Source organism: Lucilia cuprina, chromosome 3, assembly GCF_022045245.1.
Source record: "Lucilia cuprina isolate Lc7/37 chromosome 3, ASM2204524v1, whole genome shotgun sequence".
Taxonomy (NCBI): Eukaryota; Metazoa; Arthropoda; class Insecta; order Diptera; family Calliphoridae; genus Lucilia; species Lucilia cuprina.
The window spans coordinates 2,627,862-2,648,396 of NC_060951.1; the positions used below are offsets into that span (position 1 = coordinate 2,627,862).

The 20,535-nt window shown below is 27.0% G+C and overlaps 1 protein-coding gene across 2 annotated transcripts in view; it reads right to left on the reverse strand.

The window, feature by feature from the left end:
* Positions 1-4,938: 4,938 nt before the first annotated feature.
* The window catches only part of LOC111676751 (carboxypeptidase D), a 40,311-nt gene continuing 24,714 nt past the window's right edge, over positions 4,939-20,535 (reverse strand). For both annotated transcript variants that reach the window (XM_023437728.2, XM_023437727.2), the window contains exons 5-11: positions 13,709-13,823; positions 10,527-11,576; positions 10,192-10,462; positions 8,206-8,429; positions 7,994-8,146; positions 6,863-7,929; positions 4,939-5,417 (exon numbers count right to left, since the gene is read on the reverse strand). In XM_023437728.2, coding sequence (XP_023293496.2) covers positions 5,233-5,417; positions 6,863-7,929; positions 7,994-8,146; positions 8,206-8,429; positions 10,192-10,462; positions 10,527-11,576; positions 13,709-13,823 — 3,065 coding nt within the window. In that variant the 3' untranslated portion in view covers positions 4,939-5,232. The remainder of the gene's footprint in view (positions 5,418-6,862; positions 7,930-7,993; positions 8,147-8,205; positions 8,430-10,191; positions 10,463-10,526; positions 11,577-13,708; positions 13,824-20,535) is intronic.

Genomic DNA, 20,535 nt, shown 5'->3' on the forward strand with positions numbered 1-20,535 from the left:
GATAGATAGATAGATAGATAGATAGATAGATAGATAAATAGATAGATAGATAGGTAGATAGATAGATAGATAGATGTATCAAAAGTCTACATTGTAGTCCATAGTCTAGTATATAGTCAATCTATAGTTCAATCTGTAGTATAGTCTATAATCTCGTCTATAGCCTAGCTATAGTCTAGTCTATAGTCTAGTCTTTAGTCTAGTCTATAGTCTAGTCTATAGTCTAGTCTATAGTCTAGTCTATAGTCTAGTCAATAGTCTAGTCTATAGTCTAGTCTTTAGTCTAGTCTATAGTCTAGTCTTTAGTCTAGTCTATAGTCTAGTCTATAGTCTAGTCTATAGTCTAGTCAATAGTCTAGTCTATAGTCTAGTCTATAGTCTAGTCTATAGTCTAGTCTATAGTCTAGTCTATAGTCTAGTCTATAGTCTAGTCTATAGTCTAGTCTATAGTCTAGTCTATAGTCTAGTCTATAGTCTAGTCTATAGTCTAGTCTATAGTCTAGTCTATTGTTAAGTCTATAATCCAGTCTATAGTCTTGTCTATAGTTTAGTCGATAGTCTAGTATATAAACTAGACTCTAGTTTAGTATAGTCTGGTCTATAAACTATAGTCTAGTCTATAGTCTAGTTTATAGTCTAATTTATAGTCTAGTACATAGTCTAATCTATAGTCTAGTCTATAGTATAGTCTATAGTTTAGTCTAGTCTATAGTCTAATCTATAGTTTAGTCTAGTCTATAGTATAGTCTACATTATAGTCTATAGTCTAGTATTTACTCTATTCTATAGTAAAGTCTATAGTCTAATCTTTAGTTAAATCTATAGTCCAGTCTATAGTCTATTGTTTATAGTATTGTCTATATTCCAGTGTATAGTCTTGTCTATATTCTAGTCTATAGTCTAGTTTATAGTCTTTTCTATATTTTACTCTACAGTTATGTCTATAGTTTATTGTCTATAGTCTATTGTCTATAGTCTACTGTCTATAGTCTAGTCAACAGTCTAGTTTATAGTATAGTCTAGTATATTGTATATAGTCGGGTAAATAATCTAGTCTAAATTCTAGTCTATAGTCTAGTCTATAACCTAGTCTTAAGTCTTATCTATAGTATAGTCTTTGCTTTTGTCTGCAGTTTAGTCTATAGACTAGTCTATATAGTTCAGTCTGTAGTCTAGTTTATAGGCTAGTCTATGGTATAGTTTAGTCTATAGTCTAGTCGAAATTCTAGTCTTAGGTCAAGGTATAGTCTACGGTATAGATAATAATCTCTTCTATAGTATAGTCTATAATTTAATTCATAAACTAGACTATAAACTATATAATTTATAAACTATACTATAGTCTATAGTTTAGTCTATAGTATATATTCTAGCCTATAGTCTAGTTTTACAATTAGCACTAGCTTTTTACACAATAGGCTTAAGAGTAAAAGTGATTTAACAATTTTTAAAAACTATTTAAAATTGTACACCTTTTCTATAAATGTTTAATAAAAAATTTAATTATTTTTATATTCGTTATACATATACATATATTGTTTATTTTTTAAAATTTGTCTTTTTTATTTACTATATTACATACACAGTTATGTATCAAAAACATATTTATAAATATTTAGTTTTCAGTATTATTTTTTATTTTTTTGCTTTAAATCTAAGATGTTTATATTAAGGCTAAATTGAAAGACAGATTGACAGGGCGGTTTTATAGAAAAAAATCAATCAAAAAGAGTATATTTTACTAAAATTATCTTTTAATTTAAATTTTTAAAAATATTTTTCAAAGTAATATTAAAGTTTCGTATATTTTTAAAGTACTTTTTAAAGAAATTTGTTTTTTAAAACTTTGTTAAATGGGGACTTTAAAATATTTTAATCTTCTAAGGATTTCCTTATTTTTTATAACAAAATTTTTAAATTTGTTATTTTTTAAATTTTTAGGCAGTTTTATTATAAAATTTAAAAAAAAATTATAAATTATAAAATAAACTGAAACAGTAGTATTTTTTTAATAAATACCTACAACCTGTTTTGGGCGGAAATATTTTAGTTTAAGGACAAAAATTATTTAGAAAAAAGTTTATAAAAGTTATTAAATAAAGATTTGCTTTAATAATAAAAGGATTAAAAAAAATTATGTAATTAAAAAATGGACTTTTAGGTTAAACTTTTTCTTTTAATAAATTTAAAATGTTTTCTAAAAGATTTTATATAAATTTCATTAAAAATGGAATGTTGTTTTTAGTTTTATATAAATTTTGTTAAAAAATAATATTATTTTTAAAACCCTCTAAAAAATTTAAAAAATTTTAAGGTTAGGAATCGCAATTTTTGAGATTAAGTTTTAAAATTAGTAAAAATTTCGTGTTTATTTTAATTGATTTAAAAAATTTGCTAATAAAGAAATAAACGAAAAGAGAAAATCATAATTTTAAAGTTAAACTATTGAGAAAATCCTAATTTGAATGCAAAATAGGATTTTAATTTAGAAAATTTGTAAATTTTTTAGGTTAGAAAAGTAAAACTTATTAAAAATGTAGATTTTCCTGCAAAAAGTAAATTATTTTTAAAAATAAAACAAAAACTAACTTTCGAAGGGCAATTTTCTAAAAGGAAAATATCTTTTGAAGAGAATTTACTTAAAAAAACAAGAAGAAACTTTAGTATAGGAAAACTATGTTCCAATTCTCTACTTTTCACAGGAAAACTATCTTCAGATTCTCTACTTTTCACAAGAAAACTGTCCACATAAACACATTTCTTTAATAAAACTAAGTTTAAGAAATTTTCTAACGAAGACTGTTTTTAAAAGAACACTAAACACTTTAAGGAAGACGATTTAGAATTATTCAATGAAGATAGTATTCTATAAGAAAAGTTTGTTTTCTATAAGAAAACTGTTCAGTAAAGACATTTTTCTACAAGAAAACTGTCTAAAGAATACTATTTTCTATTAGAAAACTAACTAAAGAAGAGTGTTCTATATAGTAAAACTGCTTAAAGAATACTGTTCCCCTATAAGAAAACTGTATTTCGAACGGTGTTTTCTATAAGAAAATAGTCAAACAAGAACACTATTCTTAAAGGAAACTATATAACAAAAACAATTTTTTACAAGAAAACTGTGTAAAGAAGATTTTTTCCTATAAGAAAACTGTCTAAAGAAGATGGATTTATACAAGAAAACTGTCTAAGGAATAGTATTTTCTATTAGAAAACTAACTAAAGAAGAGTGTTTTATATAGCAAAACTGCTTAGAGAATACTTTTTTCTAAAAGAAAACTGTATTTCGAACTGTGTTTCCTATAAGAAAATAGTCTAACAAGGACACTTTTCTATAGGTTTTTCTATAAGAAAACTATCTACTGAAGACAAATTTCTAAAAGAATATTGTTTAAAGAAGAAACTTTTCTATAAGAAAATTGTCTAAAGAAGACTGTTTTCTATAAGAAAAATTTCTAAAAAAGACACTTTTCTATAAGAAAATTGTCTAAAGAAGATTGTTTTCAATTGTCTAAAGAAGAAACTTTTCTATAAGAAAAATGTCTAAAAAAGACACTTTTCAATATTAAAATTGTCTAAAGAAGATTGTTTTCTATAAAAAAACAGTCCCTTAAATACACTTTTCTTGAAGAAAACTGTCTTTTCTATAAGAAAACTATATAGTAAAGGCATTTTTCTACAAGAAAATTGTTTAAAAAAGACATTTTTCTATAGCAAAACTGTCTACCAAAGAGACTTTTCTTAGAAAAAGTTCTATAAGAAACTGTCAAACGTAAACAAGTTTTTGTAAGGAAACAGTTCAGTGAAGACATTTTTCTATAAGAAAACTGTTTTATAATGAAAATTTTCTACATGAAAACTGTCTAACAAAGACAATTTGAAAAAGACAGTTTTCTGTAAGAAATTTTTCAAAATAAGACTGTTTTTTATAAGAAAACTGTCTAAACAAGACTTCTCTCTATAAGAAAACTGTCTAAACAAGACTTTTTTCTATAAGAAAACTATCTAAACAAGACTTCTCTCTATAAGAAAACTGTCTAAACAAGACTTTTTTCTATAAGAAAACGATCTAAACAAGACTTTTTTCTATAAGAAAACTGTCTAAACAAGACTTCTTTCTAAAAGAAAACTGTCTAAACAAGACTTTTTTCTATAAGAAAACTATCTTTCTATAAGAAAAGTGTCTAGTGAACACACTTTTCTATAAGAAAACTATCTAACGAAGATAGATTTCTATAAGAAAACTGTCTAGTGAACACACTTTTCTATAAGAAAACTATTTAACGAAGATAGATTTCTATAAGAAAACTGTCTTACGCAGACAACAAAACAAATGCTTTTTTCTATAAGAAAACATAATTCCAAAGACACTTTTCTACGAGTAAATTCTCTTTCTATGATATTTTTCGCTTAGAAAACGGTCCTAAGAAGACGATTTAGTATAATCTTTAGAAGTTAGCTTTCCATAAGAAAACTGTATATCTAAAAGTGTATTCTATAAGAAAACTTTTGAGGACAACAATATTCTTTAAGAAAACGCTAAAGAAATTTTGAAGATTTTTTTAGGTTAGAAAATATGTTATTAAAAAAATTCTTTAATATGTTTCAAAAATCATAACTTTATATAATAATTGATTTAATTAATAGAAATATTTCCAAAACTATGTTTTTATATAAATTTTATGTTTATATGTTAACTTGTTTCGTTTTTTGTTGGGGGTTTTCTTTAAGCATTTAGAGGGTTAATCAATGAGATTCTTTAATATTTAAGGTCTTATTGGTGTTTTTGTGGTTTTCTTTTGTTTTTCCTTATAACTTATGTATATGTATAAAGCTTATATAATTATTTTCTTTTATACATTAGAAAAAAAATTGAAATAAAAATATGTTTGGAAAAACTTTTAATTATTACATTTTTTTTTAGTTTGGCTTAACTTAAGTTTATAAATATCATACTAATATTGCAATATAAATAGTTTATGTTTAAATAAATTTCTTTTTAAAAAGGAATGATGAAAAGAAAAAAAATAAATTTCAAATGTTTCAATTTTAAGAAATATATTCGTCTTGGCCGAATTACGCAAAAAACTCAATACTATTTCTTAAAAATTTCAGCCAAATTTTGTTTTTAAAGTTAAACATTAATAAATATTCGTTTTTTTTTTTGTAAATAGTATTAAGTTGTTAATAATTTGAGCAGATCACAGTTTTTTGTTGTGTTTTATAATGTTAATGTCTTTTATCTAACATTATGATTTCTTCACCGCTATCGTCATTATATTCATTTTCTTCTTCATCATCATCATCCATATCGTGTCTTTGTATGCCATCTTCACCTTCATCGTCTGAATTTATTATATGTTTAAGATCATCTTCATCATCTTCATCGAAATAGGGTTTAATGGTCATGCCCTCTGTTTTGCAAAAAAAAGAAATACATCGAAGGAAAAACAACGTAGAGTCAGTTAAAAGTTGCAAAAACTTTCTAAAGAAAAAGTTTTTCTATAGGAAAACTACCTAACGAAGACTTTTTTCTATACAAAAACTATCTAATAAAGTCACTTTTCTAAAAGTTTTTCTAGTTTTCTAGTGTTCCAAAGACAGTTTTAATCAGTTTTAATTTACAAAAAACCTTTTTAATACAAAAAAGTCTAATAAAGTCTCTTTTCTACAACAACATTATCTATATAAAGATATTTTTCTATAAGAACACTTTCTATTGAAGATAATTTTCTAACGTTTTCTATATGAAAATTGGGAAGAAGTCATAGTCCTGCAATAAAACTTATTCCAAAAGAAAACTTTCTAAAAAAAGACATTTTCTATAAAACAAACTGTCTAAAGAAGACATAATTCTATAAGGAAACTGTCTATCAAATACAATTTTCTATAAGATAACTGTCTAACAATGACATATTCTATAAGGAAACCTAATAACGAAGATACTTTTTTATGAAGAAACTGTCTACAAAGACATTTTTCTATAAGGAAACTGTCTAAAGAAGACATTATTCTATAAGGAAACTGTCTATCAAATACAATTTTCTATAAGATAACTGTCTAACAAAGAAATATTCTATAATAATAAATACAATTTTCTATAAGACAACTGTCTAACAAAGGTACATTCTAAAAGGAAACCTAATAACGAAAATACTTTTTTATGAGGGAACTGTCTATAAGAAGAATGACTAAGAAGACTTTTTCCTATAAAGAAACTATCTAACAAAGACACTTTTCTATAAGAAACTTTCTAACGAAGTCACTTTTCTATGAGTAAGCTACACTCCTCTATAAGAAATATGTTTTTCAAAGACATTTTTGTATAAGGAAAGTGTCTTAGGAACTTTCCTATGAGAAAACTGTCTAAAGAAAACACTTCTCTATAAGTAAACTGTTTAAAGAAAACACTTTTCTATAAGGAAACTGTCTACCTAATTAATTTCTTTAATAGGAAAACTGTCGACTAAAGGCCTCTACCTATAAGAAAACTGTTTACTTATGAGAAAACTGTCTAACGAAAACACTTCTCTATTAGCAAACTGTTTAATAAACTGTTTAAAGAAAACACTTTTCTATAAGAAAACTGACTACCAAATTCATTTCTTTAATAGGAAAACTGTCTATTAAAGGCCTTCCTCTACTTATAAGAAAACTGTTTAGTTAAAGCACATGTTGTAAGATAATTGTCTAGTAAAGACCCTTTCTCTTAAGATAACTATCTAGCAAAGACACCTTTTTGTAAGATTCGTGTCTAATAAAGACACTCTTTTATAGGAAAACTTTAAGGCAAACCATTTTAAAAGTAAAACTTAAGAATAAATTTAAAAATAATAAAATAAAAATTGTTCAAACTTACTTTTAATAGGAGATCTAAACAATTCCGTTTCACCATCATCACCATCATCCTCAAATAGCTCTTTACCTTTTTGAGGTAACAAAGAGAAATTATAATAAGGTTTATCAGCACGATGACGTCTTGCCATAATAAATTGAGCACATAAAATACACATTACTACTCCGGTAATAATGGCTAAACTGGCCAAAACTATAAAAACAAAACGTGGCATACCCATAACATGTTCGTTGCGATTTAAACGAAAGACAACATTTTTAACTTCACGCGACTGTATGCCAACATTAACTAAACGTGTTGTTTCCAAAAAGCGGGGAGCTTCTACTTTTAGGGTTATTTCGCCGGTGGGAGCATTTTTTAAAACATAAAAACCCATGCTATCGGTAAAATTGCGTATGTATTGTTTTATTATGGGTTTAACTATGGAAACTTTGGCATGTTGTATGGGATGATTGGACCAATCTAGAACAAAGCCGGTAATAGTGGCAGTATTTTCGGGTAATAAACTGCCTATATGACCCAAAGCTTGGACCTCACTGCGTCCCGTGACCAGAGTAAAAGGTGCCAGTTTTATTATACCCAAATCAGAGATTTTACCTTCTTTGATTTGTAGCTTAACCACATGAGACTCATAGTTAGGAGCACTAACTTCTAAAGCATATAAACCTTCTGGTAGAATCAATTGAAAACGAGCCTCATTACGTGTTACATTATAAACCGGATTGTGATCTATAATGCGTATAAAAGCTTCTCTTATGGGTTGATTTTGTTGATTATGTACAAAACCTTTAGCTCCTGTATCTACTAAATGTAAGAAATTTTTCAATTTCTCTATATTTTTACGCCATATCGAGGCAATATCATTCTGGTTGGGCATACTGCAGCAGGAGAGACCCAATGTAAACATGGGTATGTTATACATTTTATAAAAAAGATTAGTTAAACGTTCTGTTATATCATGTCTTAAGGTGCGTGTAGAGGTTGAACTGCATTGCAAGGGCGAGAAGTTAAATTCGGTTCTTTCGATATTATGAGCAAATTTTTCAAAGATTTGTTCACCCTTAGGGTAGCTGTAATTAGGAAAGGTTAATTAAGAAAATTGTCTCATTATATTCCCCAAAAGAAAAAACTCACCTTAATTCCGATGATCCTGCTGTAAAGGTTAACATTAAATCAAATCTTTGATTATCCAAAAATTGTATTAATAAATCTCTTCTCTTTTCCGATTCAGGACTTAAAATACGTTCACCCAATTCATTGCCTATGACAGGATCACATATGGAATTGCTATAAAGATTTCGTTATTATATCTGAAAGTTTTGTTATTGTTTTCCTATTAAACTTACTTATTATTGTAGATTTTGAATATTGTATCGAAATTTTCGGTAACCGGCAAAAAGTATAAGATGCTACTTTGCAATAATTTCAATACTAAAGGTTCTCTCAATTTGTAGCCTTCTATTATATGACGCGCTAAGTTAAGAGAGATTTCTCTACCTAAAGGTGAAGCTGAATCGAAGAAAGAACTTAAAATTAAAATCTTATATTTACTCTCTTCAGGAGCGCCAATCTGTAAGAAAGAAAAATAAACATTTAAAGAATATAATTTTCTAAAAGAAAACTTTGTAATTCTCTAAAAAACTTTCGAAAGAACAAACATTTCTTATAAAAAACTTTTTAGTAAAGACATTTTACTTTAAGAAAACTGTTTATTAAAGACTCCTTTCTGTAAGAAAACTGTCTGACAAAGATACTTTTGACAACATAATGAAATCATTTTCTATCTAACGAAGATACTTTTCTATAAGAATACTGTTTAGTAAAGACACTTTACTATTAGAAAATTATCTAGTTAAGACACTTTTCATAACGAAAGATACTTTACTTTTAGCAAACTGTTTAATAAAGACTCCATTCTGTAAGAAAACTTTGTGTCAAAGATACTTTTGATAACCTAACGAAGTCATTTTCCATCTAACGAAGATACTTTTCTATAAGAAAACTGTTTAGTAAAGACACTTTACTATTGGAAAATTATCTAGTCAAGACACTTTTCATAATCTTACGATATCAATTTTCTAAAATAAAATTTTACTCAACAGACACTTTTCTATAAGAAAACTGTTTAACAAATACAATTTTCTGTATGAAAATTGTCAAGTAAAGCTATTTTTCTATAAGAAAACTATCTAATAAAGAAAGCTTTCTTTATGAAAATTGTTTAGCCAAGACACATTTCGCAATCTAAAGAATTTGCTTTTCTATAAGAAAGTTTGACTAAAGAATACACTTTTCTATATGAAAATTATCTAACGAAGACCTTTTTCTGTAAAAAAAACTTTTCCGTATGAAAAATGTCAAGTAAAGCTATTTTTCTATAAAAAAAAAAAACTATCTAATGAAGAAAGCTTTCTTTATGAAAATTGTTTAGCCAAGACACTTTTCACAATCTAAAGAAATCGTTTCTCTATAAGAAAGTTTGACTATAAAAAAGACACTTTTCTATATTAAAATTATCTAACGAAGACCATTTTCTGTAAGAAAACTATTTAGCAAAGACACTAAACAATAAGAAAAGTGTCTAGCCAAGACACTTTTCATTATTTTACAAAGTGTCTTTTCTATAAGAAAATTTTGCTAAAATTACACTTTTCTGTATGAAAAATGTTTAAATAAGATACTTTACAATAGGAATACTTCTTAGCCAAGACAAAATTCTCTAGGGAAAATGTGTTGCAATGACACTTTTCTATAAGAAAGTGGTAATCTGAAGAACTTATTGTTTAGAAAACTTCATTGAAATAAGTTTATTAAAAATGCTTTTCCATAATAGAAATATCTAATGAAAACGTTGTTTTATAGCAATACAATCTATTAAGGACATTTTTCACTAGGAAAACTGAGTCTTCGGAACTCAATTCTTTAAGAAAATTGTTTCGAAATCTGTTCTTCAAAGACATTTTTCTATTATAAACTTTAGAGTAAAAATACAATCCTAAAAAGTGAAGTGAGTGGAAATCACTCTTTTCAATAAGAAAATTGTTAAGCAAGGAAACTCTTCTCTATGGAAACTGTCCAGCGAAGACACTCTTCTTTAAGAAAACTATCTTGGAAAGTTAGATCTTTAAGAAAACTGTTAAACAGAGACATTTTCCTAAGAAAACTTTCACAAACTTGTGTAGAAAAGACTCTCTTTTTCAGGAAACTGTCTCGAGAAGACACTTTTCTTTAAAAAAAAACTATGGGGGAAAGTTAGATCTTTAAGAAAACTGTTAAAAGGAGACATCTTCCAAACAAATTATTTAAAGAAAAACTTAAAAAATTGTACTTACATCTGATGTCAATTTAATGGAATTATAATAGAAACCAAATTCCGATTCGGCATAACCAAATGTAGCAATCTGACCATTACGTGCCTCAAATTCCGCCAATGTAGATCTTAATTCTGAGTTAGTATGATATCGTGTATGAACAACATTCTCTATAATACGATAATCATTAGCAGAAGCCCAATGTTGAGGATCATCACGCATTAAAGTAATATCCAAACGCATAGAACGTTTGACAGCATCTACCTCCACCTCTTCACGTTGGGGGGTAAAACTGAAAATGAAAATTTAGAATTTTTAAAAGGGACTTACATTAAAACAAAATCTCTTTTACTTACCCATCTGCTAAAATTGTTACATTATGACGGCCGGGTAAAGCTAATTTCCAATAATCACCATATGTAGCTGAATAGGTGGGATGTTTGGCACCATCTAAAGTAATAGCTGCCCCCGTTACAGGAGTACCTATAGAGCTGCGCACAAAACCATGTATAGCATTATGTACCTGTTCTATAAACAACAGTAAAGGTTCTCGATTATCCTTCCAGTATTTGGGTAATTCATAAGCCATAGGAAATTTATCACAACCCAATTCTAAAGTTAATTCCATTACTCCCGCTTTAACATAATTCCAATCTTGCATGCCACCCGTAACACTATACCATTGTGCACCATTAGTTATGCCATTGGGAAATATTTCATTTTTAAATAATGGACAAGGATCACCCAAATGCATGGTAGGATGAGCATTGGCATATACTTTAGCTAAATGTTGAAATAGTTCATTATCATCGGTGGGATTTAATTTTCTACCCACATTGGCCATTCTTAAACGTGTCATGGGATCATTAAAATCATTTTCATTATCATCATAAGGATAATTGGCCACCAAGGAGCCACCATGTAAATTAGCCGATAAAACAAACGGCAACGATAAAGTCCAATTCATTACGGCCAAAACCTCCGGTTCAGTTATCTTATTAAATTTATCTGTTCCATATTGATCGGGAAAATTACGATTTAAATCCACATTATTAGCATTGGCTCGACCCAAACCACTTGTCTTATCACCTTCCTTAGATATTTCATAACCATCGGGATTCATCGAATACAAAAAGTGCATTCGTGTATTATTAACCATTTTCGTAATACGATCATCAAACATATAACGTTCACAGATATATTTTGTTAGCAGGAGCAACATTTCTTTACCCACTACCTCATTGCCATGCATATTGGCAACATATTTAAATTCGGGTACACTAGGAACATGTTGTCCGGGTGTAACGAATATTTCCATTACCCATAAATCTCGATTTTGTACAGATTTTCCTATAGAATATAGTCTTGTTATGGACGGATATGTATCGGCTATATCGCGTAGGAATCTGTTTTAAAAGGGGGAGAGGGGTAAAGTTTTTAATTAAGTTTTTATTAAGGAACAGTAAAATTTATAAATTTAAGGTCAAAGGTCAATTTCAAAAACATATTTTTGTAAGAAAACTTTTTAGTTTAGATATTAGTCTTTAAAAAATCTGTCTAGTGGAGACTCTATTCCATAAGAAAACTATTCAGCTTAGACATTAAGTTTTTAAGAAAACTGTCTAATGGAGAAACTATTCTATAAGAAAACTGTTTAGCTTAGATATTAGACTTTTAAGAAACTGTCTAGCAAAGACAATGTTCTGTAAGATAACTATCTTCAAAAAACAATTTTCTATAAGAAAGCCTTCTAGCAAAGACACTATTCTGTCCAGTGGGGAAACTATTCCAAAAGAAAACTGTTCAACTTAGACGTTAGTATTTTAGGAAACTATCTAGCAAAGACAATGTTCTGTAAAAAAAACTATTTTCAAAAAAACAGTTTTCTATAAGAAAGCCTTCTAGCAATGACTCTATTCTGTAAGAAAACTGTTTTCTATAACAAAATGGTTTAGCGAAGACACTTTTCTATAATAAAACTCTTCAAAAAAAAACTATTTTTGAAGTAAACTATTTGACAAAGACTGTAAGAAAACTGTCTAGCTATGATACTATTCTGTAAGAAAACTTTCTTCAAAGGATAGTTTTCTCTAAGAAACTTTCTAACAAAAACACTATTCTGTAAGAAAATTATGTTCTATTACGAAATGGTTTAGCAAAGACACTTTTCTATAATAAAGACACTGTAAGAAAATTGTCTAGCAATGACACTATTCTGTAAGACAACTTTCTTCAAAGGAAACACATCAAACAAAGAAACTATTCTGTAAAAAAACAGTCTTCTATAACAAAATGGTTTACCGATGACACTATTTTTGAAGTAAACTATCTTACAAAGACTGTAAGAAAACTGTCTAGCAAAGATACTGTTAGTTTTCTATAAGAACTCTTTCTAACAAAGACACTATTGTGTAAGATAACTGTCTTCTATACCAAAACTGTTTCTATATTAAAACTCTTCTTTAAATACACAGTTTATGAAGTAAACTATCTGACAAAGACTGTAAGAAAACTGTTAAGCAAAATCACTATTCTGTAAGAAAACTGTTTAACAAACTTTCTCCTAAAGAGTTTGGATTCTATACCAAAACTGTTTCTATAATAAAACTCTTCTTTAAATACACAGTTTTTGAAGTAAACTATCTGACAAAGATTGTAAGAAAACTGGTAAGCAAAGTCACTATTCTGTAATAAAGCTGTTTAGCAAACTGTCTCCTAAAGAGATTAGATTCTATACCAAAACTGTTTATATAATAAAACTCTTCTTTAAATACACATGTTATGAAGTAAACTATCTGACAAAGACTGTATGAAAACTGTTAAGCAAAGTCACTATTCTGTAAGAAAGCTGTTTAGCAAACTGTCTCCTAATGAGATTCGATTCTATACCAAAACTGTATCTATAATAAAACTCTTCTTTAAATACACAGTTTATGAATTAAACTATCTGACAAAGACTGTAAGAAAACTGTTAAGCAAAGTCACTAGTCTGTAAGAAAACTGTTTAGCAAAGATGCTATTCTTTAAGAAAACTATCTCCTAAAGAGATTAGACTGTTCTGAAAAGACACTTTTCTATAAGAAAACTAAATTCTAGAGACTCTATTCTATAAAAAAAACTGTCTAGCAAAGAAAGTATTCTGTAAGAAAAATGTGTTCTAAGTGAACTGTTTAGCGGAGGCACTAATCCATAAGAAAACTGCATAGCAAAGACATTAAGTGATATAAGAAAACTGTCACTTTTCTATAAGAAAATTGTCTAGCAAAGACACTATTCTGTAAGAAAATTGTCGTCTAAATGACTATTCTATAACACCGTCACAGCAGAGGCACTAAGAAAACTCTTTAACAAAGACTTTAAGTGTCTTATATCACTTTTCTTTTAGAAAACTGTCAAGCAAAGACATTATTCTGTAAGAAAAAAGTCTAGCGATAAGAAAACAGTTTTCCAAAGATAATATTTCTAACTTTTCCTGTAATTCTCATTACGTTCAAAACAAATATTTTATAAAAATTTCAAAAACAAAAAATATACAAACTTTTCCATGGCCGTAAAATTGTGATGTTCAAATTTGGTGGGCGTTAAAAAGCCGCCATTTTTCTCAATATCTTCAGCAGTATCGGCGCGTTCAACTTTTAATTTACGGAAATTACCTAAAATGATACATATATATAGTGAAAAGTGAGAAAAAATGAGAATAAAATGGATGAGAAAAGAGGTAAAAATTTTATGATAAAAATGGATGCAAACTTAAAAACAAATGAATTCAGCCACTCCCCCTTTTTATTAACTACAAAATGGTGCTTTTAATAATTAAATTTTAAATGTTAAATGAGAGAAAAATAACAGAAAAATTAAATTAAAAATGAAATGAAAATTTTAAAATTTTATAAATGAAAAATTTGTTTTGTTGTTTTTTTGTTTAGGTTTTTGCTTAATAAATTTTATTTATTTAGCAATTAATCGTTACACGTTACATACACAGAGATTAGTTTTTTTCTATTAAGTTATAAACACAATAATAATTGCAATATTACATTTATATATATAATTAAATATTTTGGTTTTGATATTGGTTTTTATTTTGTTTTATTAATATTTATGTTATTAATTATTAAGATTACATTTTTTAGGGAAATACTAGGAGAGTTTTAGTAGAGAGTTGAGTTTCAAATAACAATTTTTGTAAAAAATGTATTTTTTCTTTAAATTTTTATTTAAAATTGTAGAGTTTTTTTCTAAATAGTTTTTATGTAGATAAAATGTTAAAAGTTTCTTTACGAGTTTTTTTTTTTTTGTAAATATTAAGGAGATGTAAGTGTTTGAAGAAAAGTGTTTTAAAAAGAATATTAATAAATAATTGAATAAAAAGGAAAGAAAAGGTGAATTAAATAAAATTAAAAATTTAAAAGCAAATTGCAAAATGTTGAATGCTTATTGTAAAGCAAAGAGTTGGCATTACTGTTTCACATAAGCTTCTAATGCCGTTAATAATTTAACAGTGTTGCCAATAGATTTTTTCGCAATACTAATGCAAAGTGTTTAAATTTGTTTTTAATTAAAGATTAAGAGCGAATTGGTGCTTTATTGCAATTTGCTGAGTTGACATCATTGTTTATAATTAACAGTTAAACAGTGTTGTCTATATACATATATTTTCTTCTATTAGCGTGTAGTGCTGTCAATTTACAAAAACGTTTTCTTATTTAGAAATAAAAACATACTGATCTATGTGTCTTAAAGGAACTTTCCAGAAATGAATAAGAATGGGAGACAGATCATCGAATCTGACAGGTCTCAATGTTGTGATTAACATCATGAAGTTAATCTTAATCTCAATCCTTTATTATATCTTTTTTCAGGCCCCTCGTCTCTATGACTAAAGACGTCAAATGAATCTGATTTATTTTCGATAGAGAACGACTTCTTAACAGATCAAAATTCTGTCTTGATCATAAGCTTTGATAGTTTTTTAAGCAAAATTCTCTTAATTTTGTGGCGCTCAGTGAAAACTTTTTCATGCCTTAATTTGTTAACTAAACATTTCCAATTAGACTGGCAGATCCCTAATCAATCACTTTACTTATATTGTTTCTTTTCGAAGCCTCTCGTCTGTGAGAGTAAAGAGACTCTAAACAAATTTTATTTATAATCGTTAAAGTCTGATCTTATATCAGATCGAAATGTCTGTAAAGTGATCTTAAACTTGAATTACTTTTATAAGAAGTTTCTCTTTTCAAATTGTAACAGTTTCCTCACTTCACTTATATCGTCAAGTTCATCTCAATGTTGATCATTTATTGGTTCTAATCGCAGCCTCTCGTCTGTGAGAATGAAGAGACTCTAAACGAATTTGATTTATAATCGTTAAAGTCTGATCTTATATCAGATCGAAATGCCTGCAAAGTGATCTTAAACTTGAAATACTTTTATAAGAAGTTTCTCTTTTCAAATTGTAACTGTTTCCTCACTTCACTTATATCGTCAAGTTCAACTTAATCTTGATCATTTATTGATTCTATTCCAAGCCTCTCGTCTGTGAGAGTAAAGAGAATCTGAACGAATTTAATTTATAATCGTTAAAGTCTGATCTAATACAAGATCGAAATGCCTGCTAAGTGATCTTAAACTTGGAACAATTTTAAAACAAGTTTGTTTTTTCAATTTGTTACAGTTTCATCCTCAAAGTTCATCTCAATCTTGATCATTTATGGTGCCTTTTTGAATCCTCTCGTTTGTGAGAGTAAATAGACTCTAAACAAATTTGATTTATCAGATCGAAAGTGATCTTAAAGTTGGAATACCTCTGTTTTCAAATCAAACTTGATCATTAATTGTGTTTTTTCGAAGCCTCCCTTCTGTGAGAGTAGACAGATTTATAATTGTTGAGGTCTGATCTTTTATAAGATCGAAAATACAGCTAACCGATCAAGAACTTGGAACACATTTATTAGTTTCTCTTTTCAATTTGTTACAGTTTCGTTACTGCTTGCGATTTTACACAAATTTCGAATACAAATGGAAATCTGGTATTGATCAATAACGATCGACTCTCAATAGAAGTTATTATCGAGGATTTCTTAGAAGAACTTCAATTAGGATTTCTTATTACTTAAATCAACTTTTAAGTAATCTTCTTAAGAGATTTCTTAGGACCTCTACGATTAACATATGTGCTTGATCGGTTCATGCTCTTTCTTAGGAATAGAACTATAGTGCTCTCTCTCTCTCAGTCTGAGAATTAACTTCGAAACAATTGCATTAAAAAAATATTCCATATAAAATTAATCTGTCCATTCACTTTTTAAACTTTTTTTTAACTACCAATTAATATTTTTGTAATTATTACAAAATATGTTAAAAGAAAAACATTTTTTTTGGTTTATAAATTTTTAAACACTTAGCAACAGCTCCCAGTATGTTGTCAAAGAATGACTATGGTTTGCGAACATGCCATCATGAAGTCGAACATGTTGTAATTGTTGTATTTATGCTTTTCAGTTTCCAAAAGTGATTGTACACAAAACTAAATGACCAATGCATGTAAATGCAATCAAAAGGAATAAATATTGACTGACATTTTAAAAAGATATTTGCAAAAAGCGAAAAATATTAAAAAAATGTATTTTACTGCTGATGAGTAATGTTAAAATTTTTAATGATAATGTTTAAAAAATGAATTCAGAGAATTACAGAGATCAGTGATCAGCACTACAAGACATCAAGTACCAAAAGGGAAGAGAGAAATATGAAGATCATACCTCTCTTAAGGTGAAAATATATTTTGGGAAAACTCGATTAAATAATCAGATCGCCTCACCATCTTTCTAAGTGATCTGCATTGCGATCGTAGGTATTTTTCGATCTTGCAAAAAACATAAAGTTCACAATTGCACTGCAAATGAGTTTCAAAAGTAAAGAGTGTACTCTTGAACACATAATTTATAGACCTTCAGAGATTGACTGAAGATCATGTAATCCTTGAATAAAGTACATAGGCAAAGCGAGATCTCCGTAGTCGATCTTTAGTCTATTAATTAAAACTGTAAAAGAAACTGGAACTCTATCATTCAAACTTGTAAAGAAGTCTGAAAACACTTCACTAGAGTAGTGGTATCTCTTTTAACGATCATTACATAAATTACTTTACTGAATTAGAAATTATGTCAGAGAGATCGCAGAATGATGATCGTGCTAGCTGTAATTGAGCTGGTAAAAGAAAGATTTAAAAAACTGGCTGATCTCTTCTTTTCAAACATAAATAGAAAATATCATTTAGAATTTACTTCACTCAATTCTAAATAAAGTCACAGAGAACATGCTGGCTGTAGTAGAGCTAAAGATCATTATAGAATTTACTTTACTCAATTCGAAAAAAAAGTCAGAGAGAACATGCTAGCTGTAGTAGAGCAGGTTAAAGAAAAGCTTTTAAGAATAATTTGAAAAGTTTTAGATCCTTAGTTTCCCTTTTTTAACGATCACAACTAATTGGTTAGTCAGTTCTGTTAAAATTCAGAATTAATGATTGTATATGGTGCTACAAAATACGTTGATCACCTAAAAAACGATTAAGCTCAACTTTTACAATTTTAAGATTGAAAAGTTACAGATCGCTTAACGCCCATTAAACGATCACTGCTGAAATTTCTTGATTGAAAAAATGATCGAACTCAACTTGGACTGTTTAAAGGTGTTCACTTAAAAAACGATCAAGCTCAACTTAGTCAGTTTGAATATTGATCGTTGCTTTTCCTTTTAACGATCACTCTTGAAATTTCTTGATTTAAAATCAAGCTATCTATGTTGATCAAGCTCGTTTGTTGTTAAAATTTCATGACTTAAAAAATGATATTGCACAACATAGTGCAGTTTAAAGATCGAAAAGGAAATGGTGATCATTTAAAAAACGATCAAGCTCAACTTAGACAGTGTAAAAATTGAAAAGTTCATGATCGTTGCTTTTTCTTTTAACGATCACTGCTGAACTTCTTGATTTAAAAAACGATCTTGATCAACTTAGACTCTTTACAGTTCGAAAAGGGGCGTATTACTAGATCGTTTGTTTCCTTTTTATGAATAAATTCTAAAGATCAATATCGTTTGATTTCATTGAAACGATCACTGGATCTCTGCTGAAATTTCTTGTTCAAATGGATGTTAAATGTATGTTTTATAAGAACAAAGACATGATGATCGTTTTAGCTTTACAGTATAGTGATCTTTTGAAAAAAACGATCAAGTTTGATTTGAAGATCATTTTTTGTTTCTCTTTTAACAATCAATAGAAAACTTTTTCGATTCTAATTGAAAAGAAAACTGTATGACATCAGACGTTTTATGAACATTTAAGGATTAACATGATCACAAAGATCAATGCATGATAATGCTAGTTTGATGGAGAAATCAAAAAGGAAGTTTTTTTTAAAATAAAAATTAAATAATTGTTTAAAATTTGTTGTTTTTTTCGAACTTCCTTGTTAAGTATGCAGAAGTAGATCAGTATATTTTTTAAACAAATAACTAGAATTGCATTTATTTTTTAAAAGAAGTGTTTTTTTTCGTTAAACAAAATAGTGAGTAGAATATTGAAACAAAACAACATAAAATGTATTAAGTATTCAAAACAAACAACCAAAAATAAAAACACAATTAAATTTCAAATAAAAGACAAAACACATTATAAAATTAAAAAACCCATCAAATAAAGACAAAAACACATTTAATTTAAAACAAAGATTTAGAGAGAAAAACAAAAACTCAAGAATATTTTGAAAATTTAAATTTAATATTTTGTTCATTATATTCAAATTATTTTAAATATTAAAATGAATATTTAGTTAAATGTTGTGATAGTAAATATTATCAATTATAATATGTGCGTTTTATTATTTGTTTTAATTATTATTAATAATAATAGTTTGTTTTTGCATTTTACTTTTTATAAACAATGCTATACAATTAATGCATAAAATTTTATAATTTATATTTTATATTTATATTAAAAAAAAAACATAAAAAATATACAATATTTTACAAAGACATTTTAAAAATTTTGTTTTTAAATAAAATATTTTTTTTTTTAATATTAAAAGCCAATTAATTATTAATTTAAATAAGTTTTCTTTATGAATTTTGTTTATAGGAAATAATTTTGCTAAAAATAACTAGTTTAAGGAAATGTAAAAGTGATTTTTTTTTAAAGAAAAAATTATATAAAATTAATGCAAAGTGTTTGTGTTAAGAAAATAAAAAGCCAAATGTGATCTAATTAATAATAATAAAAAAAATCCTAAGAAAAACAGGTGAAGTGATCATAAACATAACAAGTGAGAGAATATCAATTACAGATATAAAATAACAAGCATAAGTGAGTGTGTGTGTGTGCGTGTTAAAGAGAAAGTGAAAAGTGTTACAAATATATAGAAAATTAAAACAAAAAAATTAATAGAGCAAGCTAAGTGTAACAGGAGAGTGATATTCAAATGTTAAATGCTGCCAATTTTTTAATGAAAGATAAAAGAAATTGTTGTTGTTTTTTAAAGTTTAAAAGTAGTTCCCTTTAAGAGAATAACAAAAATTCATTAACTTACATTAAAAATTTGTTAAATTATTTGTTAAAAAATTATTAACAATTTCTTCATTTCTAGTTCAATTTTATAAAAAAAAATCTAAAAAAAATTTAAGAAATTTATAAAAATTTTAAAATTTAATTTTATTTTAAAAAAAAAGTTTCTAAATCTAGAAATTTAATTTAAAAGATACGAAAAACAAGTTTCTTTTGTATTATAATGTTTTTAAATTTATTATAAATACTTTATAATCTATTATAATGACCTAATAAAGTATTATAACCCATTATAATAGTATTGTAATAGTTTATAATGAAATTATAATTTATTTTACTTCACTGTAAGGGATTTAAAGCATTATACGCCATTATAATGGCATTATAATGTATCACAACCCAATTATAATGGCATTGTAATGTATTATATCCCATTATAATGTATTATAACCCATAACAATGGCATTATAATGTATTATAACCCATTATAATAGCATTATAATGTATTATAACCCATTATAATATCATTATAATGTATTAATACCCATTATAATGGCATTATAATGTATTAAAACTCAATATAATGGCATTATAATGTATTATATCCCATAATAATGGCATTATAATGTATTATAACCCATTATAATGGCATTATAATGTATTATAACCCATTATAATGGCATTAAAATGTATTATAACCCATTATAATAGCATTATAATGTAACATAACCCATTATAATGGCATTATAATGTATTAAAACTCATTATAATGGCATTATAATGTATTATAACCCATTATA